The 17,591-nt window shown below is 44.9% G+C and overlaps 1 protein-coding gene across 19 annotated transcripts in view; it reads right to left on the minus strand.

The window, feature by feature from the left end:
* Positions 1 to 17,591, minus strand: part of PLCH1 (phospholipase C eta 1) — a 150,413-nt gene that overhangs the window by 99,513 nt on the left and 33,309 nt on the right. For 5 of the 19 annotated variants that reach the window (XM_083739067.1, XM_083739066.1, XM_083739073.1 and 2 more), the window contains exon 1: positions 11,775 to 12,267. The exons of 12 other annotated variants lie outside the window; for them this stretch is intronic. In XM_083739067.1, the coding sequence (XP_083595193.1) occupies positions 11,775 to 11,817 (43 nt within the window). In that variant the 5' untranslated portion in view covers positions 11,818 to 12,267. Of the gene's footprint in view, positions 1 to 11,774; positions 12,268 to 17,591 lie in introns of those variants that run through there. 2 more of the 19 variants (XM_083739064.1, XM_083739078.1) reach the window with 1 other exon arrangement.

A 17,591-nucleotide genomic window follows, 5' to 3' on the forward strand; every position in this document is an offset into this window, starting at 1 on the left:
AGGGAGCGCCGATGGCCAGGGCAAGGGGGGTGCCAAGGGGGAAACCCCAGAAGGAAGGGGCCAGCGGGGACTCCCAGAGCAGCAGTTGGAAATCAGGACCAGCTTGCCCACCAGAGCGCAGTGGGGGGGAGGAGTCCCAGGAATCGGGACCAGTGTTCTCACTACCAGCGAGAGGAGATGAGTCAAGATTGACCACGCCTCCATCGGAGAGCGGGGAAACGGTCAGGAGGAAGGTTACCGGCTGGGCGCGCGCGCCAAGTTCAAATGTACAGGCGAGCGGCACAGCAGGTAGCCCGGATAGGGAGCCAGGTCCTAAAGCCCGCCGGAAGGAGGGGCAAGACTCAGGGGGGTCAGCGTCAGAAGAGTCCAGAAAGGAGGAAACCCCAGGGGGCAGAAGGACCCAGAGGAGGAAGGAACAACGGAAGAGGTGGAGTAGGGCTAGGATCTTAAACTGGTGCGGAAGGGGTGATGAGTCAGACGGGACTTCGCCGATCTAAGGTTAAGACGTAGGGCTGCACGCTCTGGCGTTGGAATGGAAACCAAACTTCAATAAAGACTTTTGTACATTACATCAACCTGGCATTGGTCCTCTGTGAGCTGGGACCTAGAGGCAGCCCTGACAGTATGTTTAATTACTGTTGAAAATGATACGTTAAAAAACTAATAAAAATTTATAGATAGAGAGAGAATGGAGAATGAAGGGTGGAATTACATGGAAAGATTTACAGAAGTGGCATCCCTCCATACCAGTCTCTGAAGCTCCTTCCAAGTCATCCTGTCCCTGCCATGAGGTTCCCTCCACTCCTGGGTTACTAGATTAAGTGGAAAGAAGCCACAAGGGGGCGGGGACAACTTCCCCTGCTGCTTCCAGTAAGTGTGAATGAAGCTGAACACATCAACGCCCCCAACGTGTATAGAAACAGAGATAAATTTGACACTAATGAAGCCATGCTGATGTGAATAGCTGGGGCGGGGTGCAAGCCACGAACCCTCCAATAGTGTTTGAAATTAGCCAGGCACATTTTGCAGGTGGCTTTCAGCCACTTGTGATCAAGTGAAAATGCATGGGTACCAGAATGGCACCTGACATCTCCACCATCTGGAGATCCTTGGATCTGAACTGTTTTCACACACGAATACCTGTAGAATTCTATCAGTTACATTTTAGCTGCACAATCTGGAAAATGAATTTCTGGAACCAAAGTGCTTTTTCTGTGCAGCCTGAGCAGGAGCAGTCGCCATTAAGAAAAGGAGGTCGGAACAGGGCAATATATGTGTGGACTGTCCCTGGATGAAGTGGCTTTTCTTCTCCAAGTTCTCAGAGCTCTTAATCTAGCTCAGGGGTCAGCAAACTTTTTCAGCAGGGGGCCGGTCCACTGTCCCTCAGACTTTGTCGGGGGGCGGACTATATTTTGGAAAGAAAGAAAAATGAATGAATTCCTATGCCCCACAAATAACCCAGAGATGCATTTTAAATAAAAGACCACATTCTACTCATGTAAAAACACAATTTAGAAGGTGATTGGGCCGGATCTGGCCCCCGGGCCTTAGTTTGCCTACCCATGATCTAGCTCAAGGTTGTCATCTGAACTAGCCAGATGTTTAACTGAGAATCAACCAGTCCATCATTTGAAAAATAAGAGTTTAGAATGTTAAGGAGGATGCTAGAATGTAAACAATTGGGCACCATTGAGATAGAGGAAGTGATATGTGAAGATAAGCTAAATTTAAGAAAAAACAAATTTTTGGAAAATTTTAAAGTTATATTTAATTCTTTGAGATTTGAATAAAGGATATTAAAAATTAGAGATATAATATTGGAAAATTAGATAATAAGAATCGAAAAAAGGGGATAAATTTGCTGGAAAAACCTTCTCGGCTAGGAATGCAGGAGCGGGAGATGTGAGGGAGTCCAAAGAAGTTAAGAAGATTATGTTAAAAGATATGTTATATGGTATTGTTTATTGGAATTGTAACTAAATTAAAAAATTGCTAATAAATATATTTTTTTAAAAAAAGAGTTTAGAGCTGTCTTGCCCCCCCCCATGGCAACTAGACGTTCAGTTTTGTCAACTGCAACCTTGATTTAAGAGCCATTTGGCGTCTAGTTTATGTATCTGAGTTTCTAACACTGTTCACCACACACACAAAACCTTTTTGTTATGCTCAAAGGCAGTAATTTGAACCCTGCCTTGGTTGGATTCATCCCACAGTCTCCATCTCTCGCTGCAGATTCGCTCAGTGCCTGAAATTGAAGGCAACTATACCTGAAAAGTTTGCGTGAATCATGAGAAAAGACAGAGCAGTGTGTTAAGTGATGCCCATCATCCAGCTCCTTCTGAGTGGGTGCTGCTGAGACGGCATCTCCCTCCTACTTACAGATACGGGGGGGGGGGCCTACGGAAAAACCCTCTTGCTCCGATGGGAGACGACGCAGCAGCTTTTCAGATAAGCACATTCAAGAGGAGAACGTGTAAAGGCAAGAGCATGTCCTCAAGTGGTCAATTAGCCTGTGACAAGCACAGAAAGCAACTCTTAACAAAAACGATGTGGATTATGGTGGTATATGAATTCACCAAGCTCACTGTCACTGGAGAGGCAATTCCCAAAAATGCCCTAAATTTAGTCTGCCAATTTCAAATCTCATCAGCCCCACCAAATTGTCCAGCAGTCAGGGATCATGGGAGCTAGAGTCTGACAACATCTGGAAGGCATCGCATTGGGGAAGGCTGGTATTAATGCATCACTTGCATTTAATCTCATTTTCATACAAAAATATTTCTTATGTGTACTTGTAGGGTTTTTACAATACAGTGGTACCTCAGGTTACATACGCTTCAGGCTACATACGCTTCAGGCTACAGACTCCGCTAACCCAGAAATAGTACCTCGGGTTAAGAACTTTGCTTCAGGATGAGAACAGAAATCGTGCTCCGGCGGCGCAGCAGCAGCAGGAGGCCCCATTAGCTAAAGTGGTGCTTCAGGTTAAGCACAGTTACAGGTTAAGAACGGACCTCCGGGATGAATTAAGTACTTAACCCGAGGTACCACTGTATTTCATACTGCCAATGAAAGAAAGAGTGAATTAACGGTTGTTCCCTGGAAGTATGTGTTAGGCAGATTTCAATATCTCCTTAACGTCCTGGAGCTTGCTTTTCTCCCTCATAAGAAAAGACTCCCTGGAAAAGACCCTGATGTTGGGAAAGATGGAGGGCACAAGGAGAAGGGCATGACAGAGGATGAGATGGTTGGACAATGTTCTCGAAGCTACCAGCATGAGTTTGACCAAACAGCGCGAGGCAGTGGAAGACAGGAGTGCCTGGCGTGCTCTGGTCCATGGGATCACGAAGAGTCGGACATGACTAAATGACTAAACAACAACATGAGCACAAGAGGGTGTGGAGCATAGGAAGTTGTGTTATTCTGAGTCAGACCACTGGTCCATTGAGCTCAGTAATGTCAACACTGATTGGCAGTGGCTCTTTGGGATTTCAGGTGGAGATCTATCCCAGCTCTTCCTGGATACTCCAGGAATTGGATTTGGGATTTTCTGTGTGCAAAGCAGATGCTCTAGCACTGAGTTATGGTCCTTCCCCGAGTACCAAAAGGCTCATAGAAAATTAAGTACTATTAAAGGGGATTGCTGAATTACGGGTCTGCTTTTTAAAGTCCGACCTTAAAGGCACAGAGGTGCTCAAAGTTGCAGGTTCATTAAGCAGCATTAATAACAGCCTCCAACACACCAGCCTAGATTTATTGCCAGTCAGAAGGAATGGAACGGGGGGAATATTACATCGAGAAGTTTTTAAACTCAGGAGTTCTGCCAAACCAGAGGCAAAATGCAGACCATGGGTGAACTGGACTTCCCCTTTCCCCCCCCCCCACCCCGTGACCTCTTTACCACTTCTGTCACTGAATGGCCAACCACTACCCTCCAGTGGTGTTTTGGTGTAAGAGTAATAAGACTTCAATAACTTGTTTTTCAATGCAAAAGGTGGCAATCCATAACTGCATGGAAATTGCATCTTCTGACCTTGAAGTCCTGTCCCTTCATTGTACAGTGGTACCTCGGGTTACATACGCTTCAGGTTACATACACTTCAGGTTACAGACTCCACTAACCCAGAAAAAGTGCTTCAGGTTAAGAACTTTGCTTCAGGATGAGAACAGAAATTGTGTTCCGGCGGCGCAGCAGCAGCAGGAGGCCCCATTAGCTAAAGTGGTGCTTCAGGTTGAGAACAGTTTCAGGTTAAGTAGGGACCTCCAGAACGAATTAAGTACTTAACCCAAGGTACCACTGTAGACATGCATTTAACCTGTTTTTGGCTTCTCAGGAACAAGAATGAGGGCACTTTGCACATACTCTGAGGCATTTGTTACTTCACCTTTCTCAGGCATTGACATGGTAATTTATTTGTCCTCAACAGATGTTTGTTTTAATTTTGTTTCACTGTATGTTGCTTTAGAACAGGGGTCAGCAAACTTTTTCAGCAGGGGGCCGGGTCCACTGTCCCTCAGACCTTGGGGGGCGGACTATATTGGGGGGGGGATGAACGAATTCCTATGCCCCACAAATAACCCAGAGATGCATTTTAAATAAAAGGACACATTCTACTCATGTAAAAACATGCTGATTCCCGGACCGTCCATGGACCAGATTTACAAGGCGATTGGGCCAGATCTGGCCCCCGGGCCTTAGTTTGCCTACCCATACTTTAGAAAAGTAACCAGCGCAATATAACCCACAGGGGTGCCCCCAAAGTTCTCTGCCTGCTTGCACAAGGGCTCTTGCACTAGGGGATGGCTGGGTTTTAATGCTGCACAACAGAGGAATCCAACTGTGCTACCGGAAACTTGTTCAACAGATTGCGCAACCTATTGTGAAACAACGTTACCAGCAGCCTGCTTGCGCATTTATTCTGTGCAACCAAGTTTCACTGGTGAAAAACATTTCCCAGCCAACTAGTATGCCACTAAGTGGCTATAACTTATCGCCACACCGAATACAAACCAAAATGGATTGCTGAAGCTTGCATAGCTCCATATGCGATGCATTGCAAACACTGTTGATCTGCTGATCATTTGTGTAAGCAAGAACAAGTTACCTAGCATCATTGTGACATCAGGGGTGATTGACAGGTTGGCAGCCCCATGGTTCATGGGGGAGATACGGATCAGGTGGGACCAGCTCCCTCCCCCTGACATATATGCATGAATCCATGCTGAATCCTGGCAGAAATTAAGCCCTGCAGCTTTAAATTGTAGGTGACACTGCTTCCAACATAAATGCATTACTGCGGTTTAAAAGAACCTTATATATTTTTTCTGGGCAGTATCAGATGTGCATTCTTCGGGTCCCGTGAGCAGTCGATACTTAAAGGGCCTCTTTATGCTAGCATTAGCAATGTTTGCACTGCTACACATGCAGTTAAGAGACCAGCAGTGTCATGTCTGCATGGTCCCCATCAGTAAAATCATAGAATTTGCAGGTCAGGCCTTCATTCATTGCCAAAAAAAAAAGCATGAGAGAGACACAAGCATTTTGCACAAGCTTTCCTGGCACAAGCTGAGTTCATGTATGTCTCTGATGAGGGAGAGACCTGTGAGCACTCCCTTGTTATCCTAAATGACAATAACTGTGCTGAAAAACGATCTTATGGCTTATTGGGCACTTTGGATCACATTCGGTGCAGCTGACTGCTCCATCAGGCAATTATCATCCCCTTTTAAACACTGACCTTTCCTTTGTTTATATCCTGACATTGAAAACCAACTATGTTATGACAGCCTGGGAGGGAAAGTTTGTTGCATTGACAAAGCAATAAGTGAATCCTTGCTTCATGAGCCATGTGCAGATGTTCTTCCCTACATCTCTCCCCCCCCCCCAGTCTCTCTGTGGGTGTGCAACCATTCTGCTGACATTTCTACTGTCTACACTCCTGATTTCTGCTTATACAGTGACCTTGCAACATAAACAGAAATTGTAAAACTGGCACATGCATTTTTCTGGTGCCCTATTCATGCATTGCTCTTCTATGTGCCTGGTCCTCTATGCACACATTCAGCAAAACCTCTGGACATCAGGCCAAAGCAGAAAGCAGGGCCTGTCGTTTGCAGTCGCAATCTTCCCTCACCCAAGTCCCACAAAAAAACGCACATAAGGATGCTTTAAATAAGCAATATGCACTCGTAGGGGAGGAAATCACAGTAAAGGGGGGGAGCTAGCAATAAGCACATAGAACGAAAGTGACAAGATCAACAGAAACAGCTTCATTAACAAGCTTTCTATTGGTCCCATTGGAATGGCACATTAGATTGTACTACTTGAAATACAGAAATACTGCTGTGTTGTTCACTCTCAAGGTATAAAAACACCCTCTGCCCGACGCAGATGGCAACCACAGTACAAAATCAAGACAGAAGACAATCTGCAGCAATTTCTTCCCCTACTTTAAAAAGTAAAGGACCCCTGGACAGCTAAGTCTGGTCATAGTCAAAGGCGACTATGGGGTTGTGACGCTCATCTCACTTTCAGGCCAAGGAAGCCAGTATTTGTCCACAGACAGCTTTCTGGGTCATGTGGCCAGCATGACTAAACCGCTTCTAGTGCAACAGAACACCGTGACGGAAACCAGAGCGCATGGAAACGCCATTTACCTTCCCGCCACAGCAGTACCTATTTATCTACTTGCACTGGCATGCTTTCGAACTGCTAGGTTGGCAGGAGCAGGGACAGAGCAAAAGGAGCTCACTCAGTTGCAGGGATTCGAACTGCCAACCTTCTGATCAGCAAGCCCAAGAGGCTCAGTGGTTTAGACCAGTGTTTTTCAACCACTGTTCCGCGGCACACTCGTGTGCCGTGAGATGTTGCCTGGTGTGCCGTGGGAAAAATTGAAAAATTGAAAAGATTTAAAAATAAAGTATTTTATAATTTTTCATATTTCTGTTTACTTACCATTTCATAATAAAGTAATTAATAAATTCTTTCTTTGTTTTTATTTGATTCCTATTCAAGAGAATTACTTTATATATAGTCAATATAGGCACAGAGTTAAATTTTTTAACATTTTCTAATGGTGGTGTGCCTCGTGATTTTTTTCATGAAACAAGTGTGCCTTTGCCCAAAAAAGGTTGAAAAACACTGGTTTAGACCACAGTGCCACCCACGCCCAAACTTTAATTAGAGGTCACTCCTAAGTAGGCAAGTCTGAGCAATGCTCAGGCATGGGTTTTTGAGAGCCTGTGTGCTATTTCAGGTCCTTCTTGTGGGTCCCCACAGGCATTGAGAGGACCACTGTGAGAACAGGATTTTGGATTAGATCAGCCATTGGGCTGACCCAGCAGGCTCTCCCTTAAAGGGATTTCCATAGCCAAGGGTGTTTTAAGCTTGTTCAAAGTGCCCCATTACTTGGGTTCCATCCAAAACCATCTACAGCAGCATTCAGATGTTTTTGACTACAATTCCCATTCGCCTCCTTTTCACACAGCTCTGGCAGGGGCTCCAGCCCTGTGATTTATGATGTGATCAAGACTCGTGCAGATTTCTAGGTTCTATATATATGCGGCTGAACAGGCACCGCCAAGGGGGGAACATCGCTTGTTCGTCTCACTGCATTAAAAGTATAACGTACGTTACGTGAGTGGCATCAATGAAAAACACAAGGGGCAGGTCTGTGGTTGGGCAAATCACGAGGGATTGAGGGAACACGCTCTAGTCTTTGACAGGCAAACACCTTCCAGTAGCGAGAAGACAGGCTTTGTTAATCAGAGACACATAAATTATATTGAAGGTATGTGGATAGGCCCTTAGTTCACAGTTCTCCAAGAAAAAAGTGGCTAAAAGATTACCTGTAAATCAACTGTGACATAAAATGTTTGTCTGAAGCATTTTTATCAGGAGGCACACATTTTTTTTAAGCCGCCAGAGTCTGGTACGTGTAAAAAAGTAACTGCTGAGGCCGAACCAATTAGGTCTCTCTCCCTCCCTCTGCTACTTTAAGGACTTTAGCAAAGCTGCCCTTTACAAAGCTAATCCTTGTCAATTATTAAACTCTTATTCACATATCCATTACCTTATAAAACACTGTGCATACGGCAGATGGGCTGGCACACCGCCCGTTTCTGCTCCAGCATATGCATGAAATTAATCTCCAAGCTCTGTATACAAAACACAGGAGATCTCCAAAAATATAAACACAGTTCCTGGAACTCTAGATAAACTAAACCCTCTGTGTATTTGGCCTCTGCTCTAAACAGCATGCCAGAAGTGTGACCCGCCAGGAAGTGCTACCTCAAATTACTTTCCAAAATCAAAAGGTATTTCCTAGGACAGCTGATTCCCAAATTTGATTTTCCCCCAGGGACGCACTGAAAATTGCTGAAGGTTTTGGCGGACCACTTAACATAGCTGTCAACTTTTCCCTTTTTTTAAGGGAAATGCCCTTATTCCGAATAGGATTCCTCGCAAGAAAAGGGGAAAGTTGACAGCTATGCCACTTAAGGATTCTTCTGCCTGTTGCAGCAATTGTAACGTGCTGTGCTAGGAGCTGTGCAATTTTTACTTGTACTTTTATTGCTCCTTTTATTTCTTACATTGCATTTTATGTGGAGACCTGAAGGAGTGTCTCCACCCCCATCGTTCAGCCCAGACACTGAGATCCAGCGCCAAGGGCCTTCTGAAGGTTCCCTCATTGCAAGAAGTGAGGTTACAGGGAACCAGGCAGAGGGCCTTCTCAGCAGTGGCACCAGGCCTGTAGAACCCCCTCCCATCAGATGTCAAACAGATAAACAGCTATTTTATCTTTAAAAGACATCAGAAGGCAGCCATGTTTAGGGAAGTTTTAAATATTTAATGCTGTATTGTTTTTAACACTTGATTGGAAGCTGTCCAGAGTGGTTGGGGAAACTCAGCCAGATGGGCAGAGTATAAATAATAAATTATTGTTGTTGTTGTTGTTGTTGTTGTTATATTGCATTGCAATTCAAATTCTGCAGAATTTGAATTCCCAGTGCTCTTCACCGACATGCTATGGGCCACATTTTGGAACCACATCCTATTTCTTATTTTAATACTTTTTTATTTCACTGCATTTAAATTGCACCCTGAAGCTTTCTTCCTCCCCATTTTTATCTTCACAACAGTCCTATGAGGCTGGCTAGGCTAAGAGATTGCGACTGGATCAAGGTCATCCAGCAAGCTTCACAGCTGAGCAGGGATTTGAACCCTGGTCTCCAGGTCCTAGTTCAGCACTCCAACCACTACACCACACTGTCTTAGGGGAGAACTTGACCAGCCACTTTTCTCCTCCATGGGATCATCTTATAATAACATAAGACCAGGGCTGTTACAAGGTGCAAAAAGAAAAAGAAAAACGAGCCGGCATTTCCTTTCCGGCTACATAGAAGGTAAAACCTCTCCTCTGCAGCTAGCACAGAAACACAGGTGACTTCAGACTCTTAGCAGGCTAGTGTAAAAGAAGATTTTGCATAATTATTCCTGCATTGCAGGGGGGCTGGGGGCCAGAAGACCCTTGGGATCCCTTCCAACGCTACAATTCTATGATTCTTTGAATCTGTATATACACGTATTTAAATAAGAGGTGACATTACGTTTCAAGGCCCCTAAATATGACAGGCTCTGCACAAAAATTAAATTGTGCAAGCCCTGCCTTCAGCCTTGTAGCCTGTAAGATCAAGACAAGGTACATCAAGGTGCAAAGGAAAGGAAAACAGGAGGAGGTTCAACAAGGAAGCCGGGATATGGCTGGGGAAAGAGAGAGTGCTGGTTTTGACCTTTAACGCCCTATGTGGCCTCAGACCCTCGTACTTACACGACTGCCTCTCCTGGTATGTCCCGCAGAGGACCCTAAGGTCCATGAATAACCATAGTTTAGAGGTCCCGGGCCCTAAGGAAGCCCATCAGGGCCAGGGCTTTTTCAGTGATGGTCCCCAACCTGGTGGAATGCTCTGTCCCACGAGACTCGGGCCCTGCAGGACTTGATCTCCTTCTGCAGGGCCTGTAAGATAGAGCTATTCCGCCTGGCCTTCAGTTTGAATTAGCCGGATCCTCTATTCCCTTTTCCCCTTTACTCTTCTATGAAGAAACCCTTTCTGGGACCCCACATTTAAATTCTTCCCTGGTCTCTTTGCTGGCCCTAGTAGGACCAATTTGGCCAGTTAGCCCTGGTAATCATTTGATGTCTACTGACTGGGGTTTTTTTCCCTGAATTTTTTTAATTTTATTGATATTGATGCTGCATTTTATGTTGTATTTTATGCTGTTTTAAAGTCACATTTTAATCAGTGTTTTATATTTGCTGTTAGCCGCCCTGAGCCCGGTTTTTAAACCGGGAAGGGTGGGGTATAAATAAAAAAATATTATTATTATTATTATTAAACAGAGTCAGATTACTGGGCAGTTTAGCCTAGTGCTCCCTAATCCAATGGGCAGGACTTCTGAAGCAATCTTCTGCAGACCTGGTAGCCAATTGGATGTGCTTGAGATTGGACCTGGGATGAAATACCTGTGTTGCACCCACCGACATCCATCGGTCACATGTTGCTTAAAAGCTGCAGAATTTCCTCTAACGGTCAGTTAACAACAACGCATGACATTCTAGTACCGCAAGGGATCCGAACCACTTATCTCCCCACAAGCTGCGGCGAACAACACTACAAAGAAAACCCCTGAGGTGAATCACACACACACCTGGCAGCAAGCTGCTTTTTCAAACCCTTCAACCCATCCTGTATATCTGGAGGAGGACTTGCTAAAAATTGGGCAGGTGGAAGTGCAGGGGAAGGTCAGAGCAGCAGGAAAGTTCTGTTTTCAAGAGGCATCAACAATCCCCCTTTGCACCAAGAGAAGCCAGGCTTCCTGTGGGACCCAGAGTATAATTTGGTTCCCGTTACAATCTACTAAATTTAATGGAATAATGTTGTCTCTTGTCGCACTAAAGAAAAACTGTGGTTTTTATAGGTCGAGACTCAATACCTTCTCCCACCGCTAAGGAAGATCGATGCATGTTGTCATGTACGGCAGATTATATTTATGTACGATGCCTTGTGTTTGACAGATTGACCCGATGGCTATAAATATGAAAGCAGCTTGTTTCAACTTTTAAGGCGAAATTAACCCACTTTTCACCATAAACAATGCCACCCCATGAAAAATGGTTGAACAATTCATTCAGAATACATTTGGGCAACAAGAAATCAACCTTCATTCAAAGACGATGCACAACAGATGATATAATTTTAAAGTGTCAATAAGAAAGCATAGGTTTGGAGGGAGAGAGAGAGAACTATCATTTTTTAAAGGTTTACAAATGGGCTGAGTCCAAAGATACTCTGTAATTAAAAAACAACAACACCTCAGCTGGAAGACACACATTCTCCCTCCCTTGGGTTGCAGCCCCTACTCGTTACCAACCACAGTGACACTTTGCCCGGTACACTGGTCCTTTGATTCTCTGGAGAGGCTTTTCAGAGAAAGAATATTGGTGACTCCTCCATGCATGAACAGAAGTGACTTTTACCTGCACATGAAGATGTTCTGAATCAATCCTACATCAAATAAAAGGAAGTGGAGAAAAACAAGCTTAAAATATTCCATCATACTGACAGTCATCTCGCAACAACCAGCTGCCCATGTCCAAACACATAGAAATGGTAGTTTAACAGCCACTGAGATGAAATGCACCTTAAAATCAGAAAGAGATTGCACATCATGCCTTTCTGCCAAAGACTTATAGGAATGTGAATGGTATCCTTACCTTTCTCTGGGCTTAAATTTTTATATACTTCGAGGTCTGCCATTAAATCTGTTATTGTTATACATTATTGGCAGGCAGAGCAGAAAGTCTCCTTGAAGCAAAAGCCCAAATTCATTCACATCTGCAGGGATAGAATATTTGCAACACAATTCTTAGAAGTATCCATGAACTTTGTCAATCCTGTCCGTTAGGAAACAAGTTGAAGTCTATGTGATCCGCGGCATGGATTTGGGAAGATTAGCAATCACAGAATCAGAGGACCGTAGCGTTGGAATCATTTTTTTAAAAATCCAAAAGGTGATCCTGGATAACTTTGCTCCAAACTGGAAGGTAGGGAGGGAAAGAAGAAGAAAATCCCCAGGCAGAGAGGAAGACTGGAAAGCTGTGCTCTGTGCAGCTGCTGTTGTGGAAATGCAGGACCACTTTGGGTATGAGACATGCATGCACAGTGAAATGATTCAAATCCTCAAGGCACAAAATGTGCACAAAGCACTGTGAGAAGCAGGTCTCTCAAACGTCACGGAGGAAATCCTTTGCACCTCGGAAAAGAAAACCCATCCCCACTTTTGGGTTTTAAAATCAGAGGAGTGACGCAAGCTGAAAGCTGAAGAAAAGAAAGCAGAATACCACTAAAAAAAAAAAATCTCTAGCTGAGAGAATTTGTGAAGTGGAAAAAAGCAGACAAAAGACAGCACAATGAGCTTTTCCAAGACTTTCTTTAACAAAGAAAGGGCTTGTAAATTATTGTTAATTGGACGGTACTCCCACTTTGCTTTGAACTTAAATAAATCAAAACTGCAAGCATATAATTAGCTTCAGCATCCTTTTTTGCCTAAATGAGTCTACGAACCCTGAACACAGCAGACTGAAATTCTACAGATATCTCTTTCTGTGTGGGCAACGGGGAGGTGTGTACCTGTTGAATTTCTGCCTGCCATTTATTTTATTATTTTTATACCCCACCTTTCCCCCAAGGAGCTCAAGGTGGCATACATGAATTCCCCTCTCCCCATTTTATCCTGACAACAACCTGCGTAGGTTAGGCTGAGAGGCAGTGAGTGGCCCAAGGTCACCCTTCATGGCTGAGTGGGGGCTTGAACCCTGGTCTCCCAGGTCTTAGGCAAACACTCTTAACAACTGTACCGTCCTGGCTCTTCATCAGCCATGCAGTTGATAAAGGCACAGAACCACCAGCAGTTCCTGGTGGAGAGTTCCTTAGTGTCTTGTGCATTGTTTGAGTGCTTATGACTTCTGAAACACACTGGTCTCCCTGCTAAGGGGCCAAGGCTTAGCCTCTGGCATCTTCAGTTAAATATATCTCTGATGCTAAGAGTCATTACCAGAGGAGGCTGCAATCCACTGGTTTGCCTCAGTGTAAAACTGCTCGAGAGAATCAAGTTCTTCCAAGAATATTACACAGCATTTATACCAAGTACAGCGGCAGATTCTGACTCTTCTTCAGCAAAGCCAGCTAGAATCCAACTCCCTGCAAGCGGCTCTCTCCGTCTTTCACTCGAGCGCCAGCAAACCTGAGGAGAAAAGCCTGGGGGGTATACAGCAAACACACTCTTCTCCAGCTGCCTGTCAGCAGTTGGTTGTCAACAAGGCCATCTACAGCCTGCCCTCACTGGAGACACCTGGCACCTAAGTGAGTTGCCAGCAGGAAAAAATCCTTGCTGTCCCTGTGGTATTTTTGGTCTGATGCAGAACAATGGGCTTGAGGAATGAAGGTGGCCGAAAAAAACAAGGCTTAGTTGCCAGTACCACCACTTGCCTTGAATGAATCTTATCAGAAGAGCTCCAGAAAGGATTTTATGTCCTTTATATTATTAAACAGCACTCTTAATGTTATTTGTATTTGTATGGTATTTGCTTTGGCCTCACCTCTAGCCCAGAATTAATCTCCCCACAGCATGCCTCTTACGTGAAGGGGGACTAAGTCTGATAAATACTGACCTGGCCAATGTGTCACAGCTGATGCAGCTCAAGTCAGCATCTAAAGCCTAGTGACAGACTTTGAATCAATCCAGCCCTAGTGGCTTCCAATGAGGCCCTCAGAAAGCCCTGCTGAACCAAATCAAAGCTCCACCTAGTCTAGCCTTCTTCTTTTTCCTGTGCCAAATGCCTTCAGGGAGCCCACAAGCAATGCACAATAGTAAGAGCACTCACCTGTTGCTGTTTCCCAAGAACTAGTAACATTGCCTTTGGACTGAGATCCCACTGGGAAAAGCCATGGCTCAGAAGCAGAGCATCTGCTTTGCATGCAGAAGGTCCCAGGTTCAATCCCCAGCATCTCCAGGTAGGGCTGGGAGAGAACCCTATCTGAAATCCTGGGGTACCACAGCCAGTAAAAGTAGACAGTACATTTACTGGGTGGACCACTGGCCTGGTTCAGTATAAGGCAGCTTCCTAAGGTCCTGATGCAAAGGGGAGAGTTCAGCAGGGAGCACTCTTGAAGCCCAACTCCTTTAAAAGAGTAGTTTAAGACAACTGGAAGGGGTGGGTTGGGTTGGATTGGATTGGGTTGGGTTGGGGAAGTCACCATGGACCTTCCATAGAAGCTCAGCCAGGTCTCACATGGTAAGGCTAAATTTGGTACAGAAGTTGGGGACGCGGGTGGAGCTTCCTGTCAACCTAGCAGTTCGAAAGCACGTCTAAGTGCAAGTAGATAAATAGGTACCACTCTGGCGGGAAGGTAAATGGCGATTCCGTGCGCTGCTCTGGTTCACCAGAAGCGGCTTAGTCATGCTGCCCACATGACCCAGAAGCTGTACACCGGCTCCCTCGGCCAATAAAGCGAGATGAGCGCCGCAACCCCAGAGTTGGCCACGACTGGACTTAATGGTCAAGGGTCCCTTTACCTTACAGAAGCAGCATTCACTGTGGCAGCCCCTAAGTGGTGGAATTCCCTCCCCAGAGAGATGTGTCCAGCACCTTCACTTTCAGCTAATGCTGAAGACCCTCCTCTTTATCCTGACCTTTGAAACACGAGGTGTGTTTTTCAGGACTCCACCCTATTTCTGTGACGATAATTCATTTTAGCTGGTTTTTTTACATCTGAATTTTAAATTGTTGTAACCAGCCCTACAGCCTGCTGTCGAAGGGCTGGAAACAATAATATTAATAATGCAAATCACTGCGCTGAACTCACTCTCTCCTTTACTCCCGAGATAATCAGACTCCTCTCAATTACACAGCATTAGACACCAATTATGTCACAGCCTTTTAACATTTAGCATCCCTAAGCAAATCTCAGTGAAGTTATTTTTCATTTTGCTACTTTATGATATAATGGGCTCCTGTGCAGTTCGTTTTTAACTGAAATTGCTTGCAAAGAAGAAATGCTGGCGTAAAGAGCCCTTCCCTGTTACTTTTACAGCCATAATTTTCCTGAGTGCAGAACATCACAATCTTCTCCTGAGCCAAGAACTCGCTTGAATTTGTAAATATATCCAGCAGATTAAACAGATCAACTGAAGTTTCCAGAAAAATAATTGCAATACTCGTGAAGTTAGCACCTGCTTATGCTAATGTTTTTTCTTCCTTCGTCAAGAGAACCTCTCTGCTGAGAGAGTATTGCACAGCATGGTAACACAAAACAGCCAACTTTTAGGTGAGGCCATTCAGGCTTCTGTAACATGGGCGACTACAACCTGCTCCTCCAGATGAGCTTCTCAAGCAGTCCTTAAGGTACCCCAGGCAGGACCTAGGTTGTTCAAAGCTACATACAGTGGTACCTCGGGTTACATACGCTTCAGGTTACATAGGCTTCAGGTTACAGACTTCACTAACCCAGAAATAGTGCTTCAGATTAACAACTTTGCTTCAGGATGAGAATAGAAATTGTGCTCCGGCAGCGCAGCGGCAGCAGGAGGCCCCATTAGCTAAAGTGGTGCTTCAGGTTAAGAACAGTTTCAGGTTAAGAATGGACCTCCGGAATGAATTAAGTACTTAACCCGAGGTACCACTGTATATCAATGCAATATCCTGGAACTTGACCCAGTAGCTTATGAGCAACCACAGCAAATGCTTTAGCAGAACTATCACATCCTGTCCGCTCCCATCAGCAGTCTAGACCACACTGCAAAACTTTGGTCTCAAGCGATGCAACAAAGAGAATTTTACCATGTCTCCACAACCAATCAAAAGAAACAGACAAAGATTGCCCTGAGAAAGGAGTCTGGATACTACAGACAACCAATTCCCGATTTGGTTGCGATTTAAGTTTACAAGTAGTCCTCCTTGTGGAAAATGGGCATCTGAATCAACCCTCTATATCTCCGGTTGGCTCTTGATGCTATGAGAAGCACTAACAAGCAAAGCACACTTTGGAGAGATGTGCATCTGAGACCTGTGCATCTTCCAAATCTGCATTTATGTTGCTGTTAGAGGAAGTACCCATTATTCATACATTGACTTGACTGTGCTAACACGCAAAGTTGCCCTGTTATTTGTAGCACAGACACAGCTCTCTTCCGCAGCCCAGTGCCATAATAAATACGCGTTGATGTAGCGATGGCCATTAACTTGCATGGCTTTAAAGGAGAATTGGACTAATTCATGGAGGGCAAGGCTACCAGTGACTACTAAACATGGTGGCTATGTTCTGCCCGCACTGCAGGGGACACATGGAGCTATGGTCTAAACTACTGAGCCTCTTTGGGGTTTGCCGATCGGAAGGTCAGTGGTTCAAATCCGTGTGACAAGGTGAGCTCCCGTTGCTCTGTCCCAGCTTCTACCAACCTAGAAGTTTGAAAGCACACCAGTGCAAATAGATAAATAGGTACCACTGTGGCAGGAAGGTAAACGGCATTTCTGTGCGTTCTGGTTTCCGTCAGTGTTTCGTTGTGCCAGAAGTGGTTTAGTCATGGTGGCCAGAAAGCCATCTGTGGACAAAGGCCGGCTCCCTTGGGCCTGAAGAGAGATGAGCGCCATACCCTAGAGTCAAATTTGAGTGGACTTTACCATCCAGGGGTCCTTTACCTCTGAATATTAGCTGCTGAGACTCAAAAGTAGGGAGAGTTGCTGTTGCCCTCGGGTCCTACTTGTGAATTTCCCACAGGCATCTGATTGGCCACTGTGAGAAAAAGATGCTGGACTAAGTAGGCCTTTGGCCTGATCCAGCAGGACCTTTTATGTTATTAAACTGGCATTATTGAGAGAGCGGATGCTCTGAGGTTTATTGCTAGGGCTCCCACCCCCTTTTTCATCTATTCATTGCATCTAATTAACTTAAAAGGAGAATTTGGAGACCAGACCTAATGAAATTGTAAAACAAGCTTCCAGGAACAGTTTTGGAATAATCAACTGTTGGTGAGTACAGACTTGGATATACTTATGACAGACTTTTGTTCCAAAGCCTTCGTTGTGTGTCATTTGAGTTTTCTGCTGTATGTTTGAGGGATTTTCTTGGGACCTCACAGGTGTTCACAGACCACAGCTTCCATCATGCTAGCTAGGGGTGATGGGCATTAGAGTCCTGCAACACCCAGAAGGTGTTCAATGTCATCAGGCAATGCCATGATTCTAGAAAAGACACTGATGTTGCACAGAGCTTCCAGTTTAAATTCCAACTCAGTCCCAAAACCATTGGGTGGCTCCATGCAAGCCAGTATTAGGCTGAGAGAAGCTGGCCAGAAAAAGACCAATGTGTAGTTTCCTCATTTCTCTACGTATCTCTGCATGTCACTCTTAGTCTGCCTGTCCACCAACTTCCAGATCTTGTAACTATTTAGAGCCCTCAATCTCAGATTCACTTGCTCCTCCTCTGTTCCACCATCCTTCACACAGCCCTTCAAGTTTGAACCTTAGCTCATG

The sequence above is a fragment of the Podarcis gaigeae genome, assembly GCF_964106915.1.
Source record: "Podarcis gaigeae genome assembly, chromosome: 5".
Classification (NCBI taxonomy): Eukaryota; Metazoa; Chordata; class Lepidosauria; order Squamata; family Lacertidae; genus Podarcis; species Podarcis gaigeae.